This window comes from Hyperolius riggenbachi, chromosome 2, assembly GCF_040937935.1.
Source record: "Hyperolius riggenbachi isolate aHypRig1 chromosome 2, aHypRig1.pri, whole genome shotgun sequence".
Classification (NCBI taxonomy): domain Eukaryota; kingdom Metazoa; phylum Chordata; class Amphibia; order Anura; family Hyperoliidae; genus Hyperolius; species Hyperolius riggenbachi.
The window spans coordinates 323841930-323856400 of record NC_090647.1 but is presented as its reverse complement, the minus strand read 5'-3'; the positions used below and the strand labels follow the sequence as shown (position 1 = coordinate 323856400).

General features: G+C 47.2%; 1 protein-coding gene across 1 annotated transcript in view; it reads left to right on the top strand.

The window, feature by feature from the left end:
- WDTC1 (WD and tetratricopeptide repeats 1) overlaps positions 1-14471 on the top strand; it is a 70085-nt gene that overhangs the window by 25723 nt on the left and 29891 nt on the right. Inside the window, exon 6 of the mRNA XM_068269251.1 lies at positions 1932-2119. Coding sequence (XP_068125352.1) covers positions 1932-2119 — 188 coding nt within the window. The remainder of the gene's footprint in view (positions 1-1931; positions 2120-14471) is intronic.

Below are 14471 nucleotides of genomic sequence, written 5' to 3'. Positions count from 1 at the left end.
GCATTCAGAGTGTGTTTGTGTGTGGCTAAAATGATCCTGTGTCCAAATCCCATGAATTAAAGAAAAGGTGTGAAAATGTTATGTGTTGCCATATTATAATTGTGCCATGTCTGCCTTCAAGATACATTTTTTTTTTTGCTCTGAAACGGCCTTTATTGTTATGTGTGTGGCATGAGACTTATGCTACATACACACTTGAGATAAAAGTCTTTGGAAAAGGCAAGATCACAGACCAATTTTACCCCATTCCATGTAGTATGAGAGCCATACTCTACACAGTCTATTCTATGGAGCTGCACTCCCCATCAGATAAAATCTTTGCAAGATGCTGCACACAAAGATGCTGTACACATGCAACAGATCAGTATCTGCAAAAGATCTCTTCCTGCAATAGATCCATTCCTGCAAAATGCATTCATAGTCTATGAGATCTGCAGATCCTCATACACACCTTGTTTAACAGACTTCATCTGCATATCTGGCAATCATCTGCAGATCTGAAAATCCATCCTGGTGGATCTGATCTGCAGATGATTGCCTGTTAAACAAGGTGTGTATGATGATCTGCAGAACTCATAGACTATGAATGCATTTTGCAGGAATGGATCTATTGCAGGAAGAGATCTTTTGCAGATAATGATCTTTTGAATGTGTACGGGCATCTTTGTGTGCAGCATCTTGCAAAGATTTTATCTGATGGGGAGTGCAGCTCCATAGAATAGACTGTGTAGAGTATGGCTCTCATACTACATGGAAGGGGGTAAAATTGGTCTGTGATCTTGCCTTTTCCAAAGACTTCTTTTATCTCAAGTGTGTATGCAGCATTAGTCCTAAGTCATGATTTGTACACACTTGCGCCTTTTCACCTCACTAATCTACTCCCATTAATCAATTAACACCATCTCTAGTCATTTAAAGGGAACCTAAACTGAGAGGGAGATGGATGTTTCCTTTTTAACCAATACCAGTTTCTTGTCAGCCCTGCTGATCTATTTGGCTACAGCAGTGGTTGAACCATAAGCCCCATCTACACGATACGATTCTTAATACGATTCGATTACGATTCTATTTACGATCCAATTAAATCCAACATGTCCGATCGGGATTCGATTCGAATCAATTCGATTTGCCATTGTTTTGCAATGGCAAATTGAATTGAATCGAATCCCGATCGGACATGTTGGATTTAATTGGATTGTAAATAGAATCGTAATCTAATCGTATAAAGAATCGTATTGTGTAGATTGGGCTATACACCTGAAACAAGCATGCAGCTAATCCAGTTTGACTTCAGTCAGAGCACCTGATCTGCATGCTTTTTGAGGGGCTGTGGTTAAAAGTATTAGAGACACAGGATCAGCAGGAGAGTCAGGCAACTGGTATTATTTTAAAAGGAAAGATCCATATACTTCTCAGTTTAGGTTCCCTTTAATGGTGACATGCTTTAGTGAGTAAAAGTCTTCTTTTACACTTGCACCATTGCATCCCGCAATATCGCCACATCCCATCACAGAATGCGGCATGGCGGGTCCCGATACATTGACACACTATATGCTGTGCGTTAACAGTACAACGAGTGCATTTACATTGTCAGTGAGGGATACTTTCCTTGTACTGTATGCCTCACTGTATGGTCACACCACAGGGCATCGTGCGGTACGCCGCTTCAGGACTGCTGAGGTGCGATTGTAGAATTATCGCACCACAGCCAAATGTAGCAAGTTTGAAAGGGGCCTAAAGGCAGACAATGCGTGTCACCTAAAGGGATCAGGACTTGATTTACAAACCACAAAGAAGAAAACCGAAAGTAGGCATTTCCTTATTATTACCCATTATATCTGTACCCACATTCAGCTTAGTTGTTCTTTCACACTGCTGGCAAAATTTTAGCTGTTGTATTCTGTCATGCGCTTTTGTGTCTGTTTCATCAGTTTCTTCCGCATACTGGGGATCGCATCTTGATTACTGGGGCAGCAGATGCCAAGGTTCATGTTCACGATGTGAACTCCAAAGAGACTCTCCATGTGTTTTCAGAACATACCAATCGAGTGAAGCGTGTTGCCACTGCCCCTATGTGGCCTAACACTTTCTGGAGTGCAGCAGAGGATGGCTTGATCCGGTAAAAGTTTATTGTATGAAAAAAGTTCACTGCTTAGAAAGCATTCTGTTGCTTAACCATACTTGCTACAGTCTTACAACCATTTTATACCCTTATCAAACTGGCACTCCAGGAAGGAGCGAAAATATATTTCCTCAGTTGTCTTCATCTGATGCCATTCCACAATGCTCACAGCGAAAGCAGGCAAATGCTCTAATGCCTCCATCTGAGGCCAGCCAGAAAAATCCCTGATAAATGCTACAAGATACTGGCACAATGATCCATACCAAAGATTGCAATCGCTTACTTCTTTACTGCTCCCACTGTACAGCTTAATTCAAGTTGAAAGCCTAGCACTTTTAAATGACAGAACATCTGTTCTCTGACCTTGCCTTATTAAATGTACACTGAAGACCAGAAGCAGAGGTTGTGATGGCTATTTTAGGTAGTGATAACTGCACCAGCAACCTTCAGCTGTTTCTGGGAGTTTTGTTGGGTGGACCGGGAACGATGAAGACATTTAGAGAATCTCCTAGCAGTGCCTCTGACACAGAAGATGATATTGTAAAGCATTCCTAATATTTGTAACCTGTACGATTTAAACATGGGACTGATTGTGCTGTAGGAGATGGAAAAATGTATGTTTGGACTCGAGAGAAGTGATTGGTAGACATTAGTGTCAGGCAAGCAGTGATTGATATATTTTAGTGTCAGGCACGTAGTCATTGGTAAATGCTAATGGCAGGAAGGTAGTAATTGGGGGATTCTAGTGGAAGGCAGTTAGGGATTGATTCTAGTGACAGGCAGGTGGTGACATGCAGTAGGTAACAGATAGTGAAAGCTTCTGGATAACAGGTTGTTGATGAGCAGTAATTAGTGGGTGACTAGTAGTTAGGTGGTGACTAATAGTGACAGATAGTGGAAGACAGCCCAGGTGCTAAAATGACCTAACTGCAGTCCAGATTAGCTTTGTGAAACAAATATGACAAAACCTACCAAGAACTGTTGAGCTGCTGAAATACTACACCAGGCAAGAATAGGAGAACATTAATTTTTCAAATATTAGCAGTCCAATGTCCTTACAGCAATCCCACTCCCCAAGTGTGGCTGGCCCCAAGTACCAAGAAGACCTGGTGGGGAACAGAAAATGCTCACGTGACGGATATTAGCTGTTGCTGAGCTGAATAAGAATTTCACGAGGCTTCTTTTTTTTTTCAAAATATTGCTCAGGCTGGAGCTGCAATCTCATCTCACTAATATTATAAATGTGAAAGTTTAGATGTTTGAAAGTTTGTTACTCAATCATGCAACAATGGCTGGACGGATTTTAATGACATTTGGCACACACATAGTACATTACCTGGAATAACATATAGGATACGGTTTATCCCCATAACCAAAAAGTGGGTGGAGACAAATACATATTTCATTGTAAAGCGTAAACTGCAGCCATTCTTGCACTGTGCATGGTAGGGTTCTCAAACTTTGGACAGTTAGTCACTGGGTGACTGGAAGTAATATTCAGAAAAGTGGGTGGAGCCTACAAAAGCCAATCAAAATTCACCTATTGATTTTCAAGGTGAATATTTAATTGCTGCCATTCTTGCACTGTTAATGGCACAAGCCTCAAACCTGGTGCAGTTGGTCATTGGGTGACTGGGGTTCAAATTCAGAAAAGGGGTCAGGCCACAAACAGCAAATCAAATTTGTTTCATTTCAATGCAAATTATTGATGCCAAAGACCGCAATGCTCACAAACTTGATCATTGAGTAATTGTGTTTTAGGGTTAGAAAAAAGTTGGTGCAGCCAACACCAGCCAAATACATACACGGGCAACGCCGGGTCACCAGTGGGCGGAGACAAATACAAATTTCACTGGGAAGATGTAAAGTGCAGCCATTCTTATACTGTGCATGGTGGGGTTCTCAAACTATGCACAGTTGGTCACTGGGTGACTGGGATTAATATAAAGAAAAGTGTGTGGAGTCTACAAAAGCCTATCAAAATTCACCTATTGATTTTCAAGGAGAATATTTAATTGCTGCCATTCTTCCACTGTTAATGGCACAAGCCTCAAACCTGGTACAGTTGGCCATTGGGTGACTGGGTAATCACATCCAAAAGGGGGTGGCGCCACATCCATTTGTTTCATTTCAATGCAAATTATTGATGTCAAAGACTGCAAAGCTCACAAAATAGGTCATTGAGTAATTGTGTTAGGGTTAGAAAAAGTGGACGGAGCCAACACCAGCCAAATACATACCCAGGCAATGCCGGGTCATCAGCTACTGGTAATATATTTCCAATAATTTCTGCTTTATTTCTCTTTCCTTGTTTGGCCTGGTAATAAGTGACACATGTTGACATGAAGAAATTTATAAAGTAATTCCTTTATTTGGGGATTTTTATGGGGGTTTTCTTGATCTAATCTTTGTTAAATATTTACTGTATACCAGGGGCGTTTCTAGGGTCCTTGGAGATCGGGGGCACCTGTGGACACCAGGCGGGGAGGTATATGGCAAAAATGGGCGTGGCCATGCGGTGAGTGGGCGTGGCCATGGGTGGGGCCAAATGTACATGAACTTAGCAGCGGTGTAAGCTACAGATAACGGGCCTGCCCATCGAAATATTGGATGGAGCCCCCTGTCCTTTATTTGGATAATTTACAATCAGTACAGGCATAGATCAAAGATGTATACGCACATACAATTTTGATTGGTCAATCACTGACCCCCAATTTTACCACCCCCGTGCAGTAAGTGGGCCAACAGACAATGAATTTTATGAACAGAGCTAAAATTGGCTAATCAAAATTGTATGTGTGTACCAGGCTTTACAGCTAATACTGTACATACTGAAAGTAGCAGGGATCAGTATACAATATAGCTGGTTTACAATCAGTAAAGTTACAGAGTAACACCTTACACTGTACACACTGGAGGTAAATCAGCACACAGTGCAGGCACTAGAGAATAGCGTATACTGTACATACTGTAGGCAGCAGAATTCAGCACACTGCAGCTAGCGTGCCAAAAATATGAGGATCACGTTGTGCGGCGTGCTTATCGTGCCGCACCGAAAAATGGGTGGGCCATGGACCAGAATATAGGTGTGGTAACGGCCGGGTGGAGACAAATTTACATGAACCTAGCAATGGTGGGACATTAGATTATGACAGTGGTGGCGAACCTTTTTGAGGCCGAGTGCCCAAACTGCAATCCAAAAGTCACTTATCTATCGCAAAGTGGCAACCGCAATTTAAACTAAATACTGTACAAACGTTTTAACTCACACATGAACATTATGGAAAATCCAAGTTGAAAATAAACTGTGAAGATAAACAATTTCATCCATCCTACTCTTGAAAAATGTATTCAATTTTTTAGAACCTCCCAGTTTTATTTTCTGTTTTAAAAAGCTAAAAAAGTAGGTTTAATGCTATTGTCTCATATGATAAGTGTCACAAGAGCCCTAGTGGCTGACCGCACTTAGCCTTCTAAACGGTGCCAGCGCACAGATCGTGCGAACTCTGGTCGCAGTCAATGCGCAGGAACCGTTAAGAATTAGCCGCAGACAACTCAGAAGGGAGCCTGTGAGACACGGGTAATTACAACGTCACCTACTGGTTCAGAGTAAACTGCCACCACCGCGGTTACCATGGGACCGTGGAGCCCATTAACTGACTAATCCTGCGAATAAAACGGTTAAACACACGATATTCTGTCTAGCCAACAACAAACAAACAGTAGCGTATCTTCAGAGACCCGGGATCAGTTCTGTGTGTGCTGATAAGCAGGGTAGCAGACAGTGAATGACTTGGAAAAAGTCGTTTATTCACGCAATATAAATAATTAATATATACAGACAATTATTAAAATCAACAATTATTAAAACAGTAATAGCCAGTATAAAAAATAAAAGAAGGGAGAAAAATACTTAGTTCCTGGAAAGATGTCCTTTTTGTGGGAAAACAGAGTTCTGGGTTTCAATTTGAGTTCAGAGTTCGGACCAGGTGGATGCCAGCATATCCTCAAGCTGGCATCTGATGAATTCAAGATGTTTCAGTGTGGAGGACACTGAGTTTGGGTCCTCAGCCATTCTTATGCCCCTGCTTCAGTAGGAGGGAGTGAGGGCGGGGAGCCATACACCCCCTTAGAAGATGAGATGAGCCCTCCCCTTATCCTGGGGGCTAGAAATCATATCTCCCCATATATGGGCTCTATCTCACAGAACCGTACAGGTCAGGGCAGATTTATTAACATTTTCAGGTCTGTCTCGATTTACCCAGCGCCCTGATACCAGACATGAGGGGTGGGACCCCTGTGGTATCATCAGGGCATTTTCAAACTGCCTAACTGGCAGTCCTTACCTCAGAATGTTCTGAAACTTCCTCAGAACCAGCACCGGGGCTCATGCTACACTTCCCCCACGTTTGGTGAAGCTGCCATCTCAGGAACCCCAGAAATATTACAGATCTGGGAAGTTATGGATTATGCCATGAGCCTCAGGTTAATTCAGGAGGTGTTCTAGCTGCTAACAGCTGACTTTCCTTTGATCTTTACTAGGGAGCAAAGTGTCAAGACCTCCCGTGGATTCGTAGCCTGCCTGGCTGTACCTAGGCATCCTTTGGTTAATTAACATCTCCATGAGATCAGCTAAGTGTCACCTGGTTCCCAGAACCAAAAGGGGAATTGTGCCTTCCACAGGGAATATGTCCAAGCTAATTAACACCTTCCCCCCAGGCTGTCACTTCAGCTAAGACAGATCCCCCAGCTGTCCCTAGGCATAGGGATACTACACGTCAAATCTTGGTTCTATTGATCTGAGGCGCAATCGATGCAGGAATCGAGTGCGATCGTTCTTTTCTTCACGGGCGGTTCCAGGACGCGCCTGCGTCCCCGCAACCGTCCGTGACAATAAGGATTCAGCTTTTCCCATAGTCTCGCAGTTAGCAATCATGTGACCCCCAACAAGACAAATTCAGCAATCATGAGGCCCCCAACAAATCATGAGGCCCCCAACAAGACAAATTCAGCAATCATGAGGCCCCCAACAAGACAACTTCAGCATTCTTGAGGCCCCCAACAAATCATAAGGCTCCCAACAAGACAAATTCAGCAGTCATGAGGCACATAAATAGACAGCATTTCACATAAATAGGCAGAATGCCCCCTTAATATGGTAGCCCCCCAAGTTAGGTAGTGAGTGACAGGCGCCTCCAGTTAGGTAGTGAGTGACAGGGACCCCGATAGTGAGTGACAGGGAGCCCCTTTAGGTAGTGAGTGAGTGCCAGGGAGCCCCTTTTGGTATGTAGTGAGTGAGTGCCAGGGAGCACCTTCAGGCAGTAAGTGAGTGCCAGGGAGCCCCTTCAGGCAGTGAGTGAGTGCCATGGAGCCCCTTCAGGCAGTGAGTGAGTGCCAGGGAGCCCCTTTAGGCAGTGAGAGAGTGCCAGGGAGCCCCTTTAGGCAGTGAGTGAGTGCCAGGGAGCCCCTTTAGGCAGTGAGTGAGTGCCAGGGAGCCCCTTTAGGCAGTGAGTGAGTGCCAGGGAGCCCCTTTAGGCAGTGAGTGAGTGCCAGGGAGCCCCTTTAGGCAGTGAGTGAGTGCCAGGGAGCCCCTTTAGGCAGTGAGTGAGTGCCAGGGAGCCCCTTTAGGCAGTGAGTGAGTGCCAGGGAGCCCCTTTAGGCAGTGAGTGAGTGCCAGGGAGCCCCTTTAGGCAGTGAGTGAGTGCCAGGGAGCCCCTTTAGGCAGTGAGTGAGTGCCAGGGAGCCCCTTTAGGCAGTGAGTGAGTGCCAGGGAGCCCCTTTAGGCAGTGAGTGAGTGCCAGGGAGCCCCTTTAGGCAGTGAGTGAGTGCCAGGGAGCCCCTTTAGGCAGTGAGTGAGTGCCAGGGAGCCCCTTTAGGCAGTGAGTGAGTGCCAGGGAGCCCCTTTAGGCAGTGAGTGAGTGCCAGGGAGCCCCTTTAGGCAGTGAGTGAGTGCCAGGGAGCCCCTTTAGGCAGTGAGTGAGTGCCAGGGAGCCCCTTTAGGCAGTGAGTGAGTGCCAGGGAGCCCCTTTAGGCAGTGAGTGAGTGCCAGGGAGCCCCTTTAGGCAGTGAGTGAGTGCCAGGGAGCCCCTTCAGGCAGTGAGTGAGTGCCAGGGAGCCCCTTTAGGCAGTGAGTGAGTGCCAGGGAGCCCCTTCAGGCAGTGAGTGAGTGCCAGGGAGCCCCTTCAGGCAGTGAGTGAGTGCCAGGGAGCCCCTTCAGGCAGTGAGTGAGTGCCAGGGAGCCCCTTCAGGCAGTGAGTGAGTGCCAGGGAGCCCCTTCAGGCAGTGAGTGAGTGCCAGGGAGCCCCTTCAGGCAGTGAGTGAGTGCCAGGGAGCCCCTTCAGGCAGTGAGTGAGTGCCAGGGAGCCCCTTCAGGCAGTGAGTGAGTGCCAGGGAGCCCCTTCAGGCAGTGAGTGAGTGCCAGGGAGCCCCTTCAGGCAGTGAGTGAGTGCCAGGGAGCCCCTTCAGGCAGTGAGTGAGTGCCAGGGAGCCCCTTCAGGCAGTGAGTGAGTGCCAGGGAGCCCCTTCAGGCAGTGAGTGAGTGCCAGGGAGCCCCTTCAGGCAGTGAGTGAGTGCCAGGGAGCCCCTTCAGGCAGTGAGTGAGTGCCAGGGAGCCCCTTCAGGCAGTGAGTGAGTGCCAGGGAGCCCCTTCAGGCAGTGAGTGAGTGCCAGGGAGCCCCTTCAGGCAGTGAGTGAGTGCCAGGGAGCCCCTTCAGGCAGTGAGTGAGTGCCAGGGAGCCCCTTCAGGCAGTGAGTGAGTGCCAGGGAGCCCCTTCAGGCAGTGAGTGAGTGACAGGGAGCCCTTTAGGCAGTGAGTGAGTGACAGGGAGCCCTTTAGGCAGTGAGTGAGTGACAGGGAGCCCTTTAGGCAGTGAGTGAGTGCCAGGGAGCCCCTTTAGGGAGTGAGTGAGTGAGTGACAGGGAGGCCCTTTAGGGAGTAAGTGAGTGACAGGGAGGCCCTTTAGGGAGTGAGTGCCAGGGAGCCCCTTTAGGGAGTGAGTGAGTGCCAGGGAGCCCCTTTAGGGAGTGAGTGAGTGCCAGGGAGCCCCTTTAGGGAGTGAGTGAGTGCCAGGGAGCCCCTTTAGGGAGTGAGTGAGTGCCAGGGAGCCCCTTTAGGGAGTGAGTGAGTGCCAGGGAGCCCCTTTAGGGAGTGAGTGAGTGCCAGGGGGAGCCCCTTTAGGGAGTGAGTGAGTGCCAGGGAGGCTCTTCCTCCAACCGCCGCCGCTCCCCCCACCGTTGCAGACCTCAGGATCAACGGCGACCCGACCAGTAAGAGCGGGTGCCGGACGCACCCGCTCGATATGCGGAAGTGATGTCACTTCCGCATATCAGTGCGGGCGCTGGGTCCTAGCGCCCGCACGATTGGTCGCCGGCTCGCCGCCTGATCCTGAGGTCTGAGTGACGCGGCGGCTGGAGGGAGCCGCTGCCAGAGGGGGCACAGATTAGGGGCACGTGCCCCCCCAAAATAGGGCTAGCGACGCCCCTGCTGTATACCTTTTCTTTGGGGATGGTCGGTGAGATGAAAATAATTGATTCAGGATTATGCAAATGTATGCAATTTGACCAATCAAATCTCATCAATGTGGATTTAAAAAAAAATTCAACCATTCTATTTGTTTGAATTGTTTTAAATTTTTTTCTCATTCTGATTCTTACATATTACTAGAAGTTTTGACTGGTCCATAGGTATCGATTATAATTTAGGGCAGTGGTTCTCAACCTTTTCAGAACATGTACCGCGTTGTGGGTCATCACCAAGCAAATGTACCCCCTACCAAAGAAAGTGGTGCCCCACAGCAAAAAAGTGGGCGTGGCCATGACATGTGGGTGAAGCCAAATGCTAGCGAAATACAGGTAGTCCCCAGGCAACAAATGAGGTAGGGACTGTGTCCATTCTTAACCTGAATCCGTTCTCTTTTGTCCCCCTCTGTTCTCCCTGTGCCTCTTTTGTCCCCGTGTGTCACCTCATTTTGTGCCTCTTTTGTGCCCCTCTGTGTCACCTCATGTCCCCTGTTTCATCTCTGTTCTCTCTGTGCCTTTTTGTCCCCCTTTTGTGTCACCTCATGTCCCCCTTTTGTGTCACCTCTTGTCCCCCTGTCCTAGCTACGTATAGGTGCCCCTGTATAGGTATCCAGGTATAGGTCCCCCAGTATAGGTAGCAAGGCATAGATGCCCCCAGTATAGGTATCCACACATAGGTGCTCCTAGTATAAGTATCCAGGCATAGGTGTCCCCACTATATATTAGCCAGGTACAGGTGCCACAGTATAGGTAGCAAGCTATAGGTGCCCCAGTATAGGTAGCCAGGTACAGGTGGTGCCATCAGTATAGGTGCCCCAGTATAGGTAGCAAGTTACAGGTGATGCCCCAGTATAGGTTAGCCAGGTGCCACAGTGTAGGTAGCAAGCTATAGGTGCCCCAGTATAGGTAACCAGGTACAGGTGGTGCCCTCAGTATAGGGTAACCAGGTACAGTTGCCACAGTATAGGTAGTGAGCTATAGGAGCCCCAGTATAGGTAGCAAGTTACAGGTAGTGCCCCAGTATAGGTTAGCCAGGTGCCACAGTATAGGTAGCGAGCTATAGGTGCCCCAGTATAGCCAGGGACTTGTGGTGCCCTCAGTATAGGTTAGAGACTTACTTACTGTTCCAGGGCAAACTCCTATCACTGCGCTTTCCTCTTGTCCCTGCACTCTCCTCTTCTCCCCGTGTCCTACCACCATGGTTACTTCCGGCGGCACCTCTGACATCATGAGAGGCGCCGCCGGGTAACCATGGAGAAAGGACGCAAACGCAGTGAGAAGAGTCCACGGTGGAACAGGGCACTGTAAGTTAGGGCACCCTTTGCCGCGGACACTGCCTGCCACCTCTCCTGGTGGACGAGATTTGACAATTTGTCTATGGCCCCTGGGGGACCCCCTGACAGGTGCTAGTGTACCCCCAGGGGTCTGCAGTCCCCAGGTTGAGAACCACTGATTTAGGGGTTTGACTGAATATCCGATATACAAATGGTTAAAATATTTTGACATCCTTGTCACCAGTGTTCATTATTCAGTAAAATGATTTGAAGTCTGAACAGTAATGTACGGTGGTGGAGGAGAAGTGACTGGCTATAACTGTTTGGGGGCTACAGCAGGAGCCCAAATGGTGCAGTGTAAAACGATGATTTAAAGATGAGGTGGTAGGTGAGTAATACTCACAAAGATGGGTTGCAGAGGGGCAACCGACCACTGTAGGCATGTGTAGATGTATCACCCCGTCTCCACTCGGGTTTCCAGACAGAGCTGGAGATGGTCGCACTCTTGAAACAAAAATAGCCCAATTGTCCTGAAGGGTGGTGGGGGCCACCAAGTATAAAAAAGGGGATGATACTGTGAAGGCACAAGGTAGGTGGAAGAGGCGCCCAGAAGAGATAAAATATGTTAATCAAATAAAAGAAAAAAAAAAAAAATTGGGTGGCTTACCTCAATTAACTTCTTGCCGACCGCTCCACGCCAAGTGGCGTGAACGTGGCGGCAGCCCCAGAACCGCTCCACGCCAATTGGCATGAACGGCTTTCTATGGGGCTAGCAGGAGACCGTGCGTGCCAATGCGCGCACATCTCCGCTTGGAAGGCGGAGCTCCGCTCTGCCTTCAGTCTACCAGCGACGATCGCCACTCGGAGACTGTTAGCAAAACCGCCATGTCACTCACTACCTAAAGGGGGTCCCTGTCACTCACTACCTAAAGGGGGTCCCTGTCACTCGCTACCTAAAGGGGGTCCCTGTCACTCGCTACCTAAAGGGGGGTCCCTGTCACTCGCTACCTAAAGGGGGTCCCTGTCACTTGCTACCTAAAGGGGGTCCCTGTCACTCGCTACCTAAAGGGGGTCCCTGTCACTCGCTACCTAAAGGGGGTCCCTGTCACTCGCTACCTAAAGGGGGTCCCTGTCACTCACTACCTAAAGGGGGTCCAGGCTGGCTACATATACTGGGGACACTGGCTGTTTGTCATTATGTGCATTTGCTGGTGAAAAGCTGTCTCTGATTATGTGCATTTGCTGGTGAAAAGCGGTTTCTTATTATGTGCATTTAGGCTACTTTCCCACCAAGACGTTGCGTTTTAGGGGACGTTATGGTCGCATAACGTGCCCCTAACGCAATGTATGGTGGTGTTGACGTTGGTCGTCAGATTGAGCTGCGTTATGCAGCTCTCAAAGCAGCCGCTCCAGGTTAGTGATAGGAAGTCCCGATCTTTTTAAGGATTCGGATCATTTGAATCGGATCATTGAAAACATCCGGATCTTTGAGCCGAATCATTTGACTAGGGAATCATTTTACTAGGGAAGCAGACTGGGTGAAATGACTAGCAGGACAGGACTTTCCCTGCACTGTACATTCTGTATGTTTCTGTTTCTTCCAGACAGACATCCACTGTGAACCGAATCTTTCATTGTGATGATCCGGATGATTCGACTCACAAAAAACATCCGGATCAAATGAACGATTCGTTCATGATCCGGACAACACTACAGTCTCACCAGGAGTCTCCACAGTGCAGTGAATATTAATTAGCCATGTGGCTGGCCACGGAGGAGGAGGGGAGACCTCCTCCTCCAACATTACTGAGCATGTGCAAACAGTCTAACGTGGCTTAGCCCAGTATAACGTACAGCATGCAGCACTTTGTTTAAACGTGCTGCGTTACTATGTAACGCAACGTGGGCACTGTGAACAAGCACATTGATTTTACAGTGCTGTGAGTTAGGCTGCGTTACTGGCTGCTGTAACGTGGGACTTTAACGTCCCACTGTGAAACCAGCCTTACTGATGAAAAGCAAAAATCTATTAACCCTTCGGACTCTCAAATGCAAATGTTCAAACAAATGCATTCACAGATTCATTCATCCAGGCACAACTGTTATCCCTACAGCTAAGTTAAAAGCCGGGGTTTTAGTTCACAGAAGAATGCATTCTTATGCTTAGTCACCTATACTGCGTTTGCATGTCTGCACTATGCATGTTACAGGACCAGAGATAGGACACCTATGTTTACCTGGGTACTTCTGCGCAGTATAGGTGACTAAGCATAAGAATGCATTCTTCTGTGAACTAAAACCCCGGCTTTTAACTTAGCTGTAGGGATAACCGTTGTGCCTGGATGAGTGAATCTGTGAATGCATTTGTTTGAACATTTGCATGTGAGCGTGCGAAGGGTTAATAGATTTTTGCTGTTTTCTAGCCACACCCCCTTCAGCACCTCCCTTTCTTTAACTTATTTAATGTCCTAACTAGATGCGATGTGCCTGGATATATGTATTTTGTTCTTGTTACTGGTGAAAAGCGGTCTCTTATTATTTGCATTTACTGGTGAAAAGCTGTCTCTTATTATGTGCATTTACTGGGGAAAAGCTGTCTCTCATGTGCATTTACTGATGAAAGGCTGTCTGTCGTTATGTGCATTTACTGGTGAAACGCTGTCTCTTATGTGCATTTAGTGGGGAAATTTTGTCAGTAAAATAATCTTTTGTCAAATACGTAGTGTGTGACTGCGTCGCACTCGCAGAGCCTCTCAGACTGAGTCAGTCCAGAGACTAGCAGGCTCGCAGGCAGCCAAAGCCCACCAGGAGCAAGCCCATGGAAGAGGGGTAGGAATGGGGTATCACACGCATGCGTAAAGAGGTGGAAGGTGTGGGTGTGATTAGGCAGGACATGGGTGTGGTTATGTGGTTGGGCGCGGTTAATTTAACCACTCCCATATGCGCAAGAGAAAATCTTGCACCCAGGTGCCAGGCACCCCAGGCTCACCCCTGGGTCCTCAAGTGGTTAAGACAAATTCCATATATTAGATGAATTTTCCCAAAAACTGCTAATGCCGCAAATTAGGTGCTTAGGCACTTTTATTTGGCCTGAGGAATTGGGCACGTACCCACGGAATACATTGCCAGTGCATATCAATAAAAATTCGTCTAATATATGAATTTGTCTTCATTGAGGTAAGCCACCTCCCCCTTTTTCTATTTTATTTGGTTTTAACATATTTTATCACTCCTGGGCACCTCTTCCCTCCACCTTGTTACTTCTTTAAAAAGCCCAAGAAATGGCTTTTGGTAATTACCTGTTCTTTTATCTGGGTTATAAGTAGGTTATGCCATAACAGACCCATTTCCTTGCAAATTTGAATAATTAATATGGTGTCTAAGAGGCACTGAAACAAACTCCTTTATAAAGTTCCCAGATGCAGTAAACTGATAAATACCTTCAGCAATACAGCAAACAAGCTATGAGGAAAATGTGATGGATTGACTTGTGTCCTGTTTTGTCTTTAGAAGTTATGAATTATAAATAGGAGGGCTTAGTGTTGAAATAGTGCAGT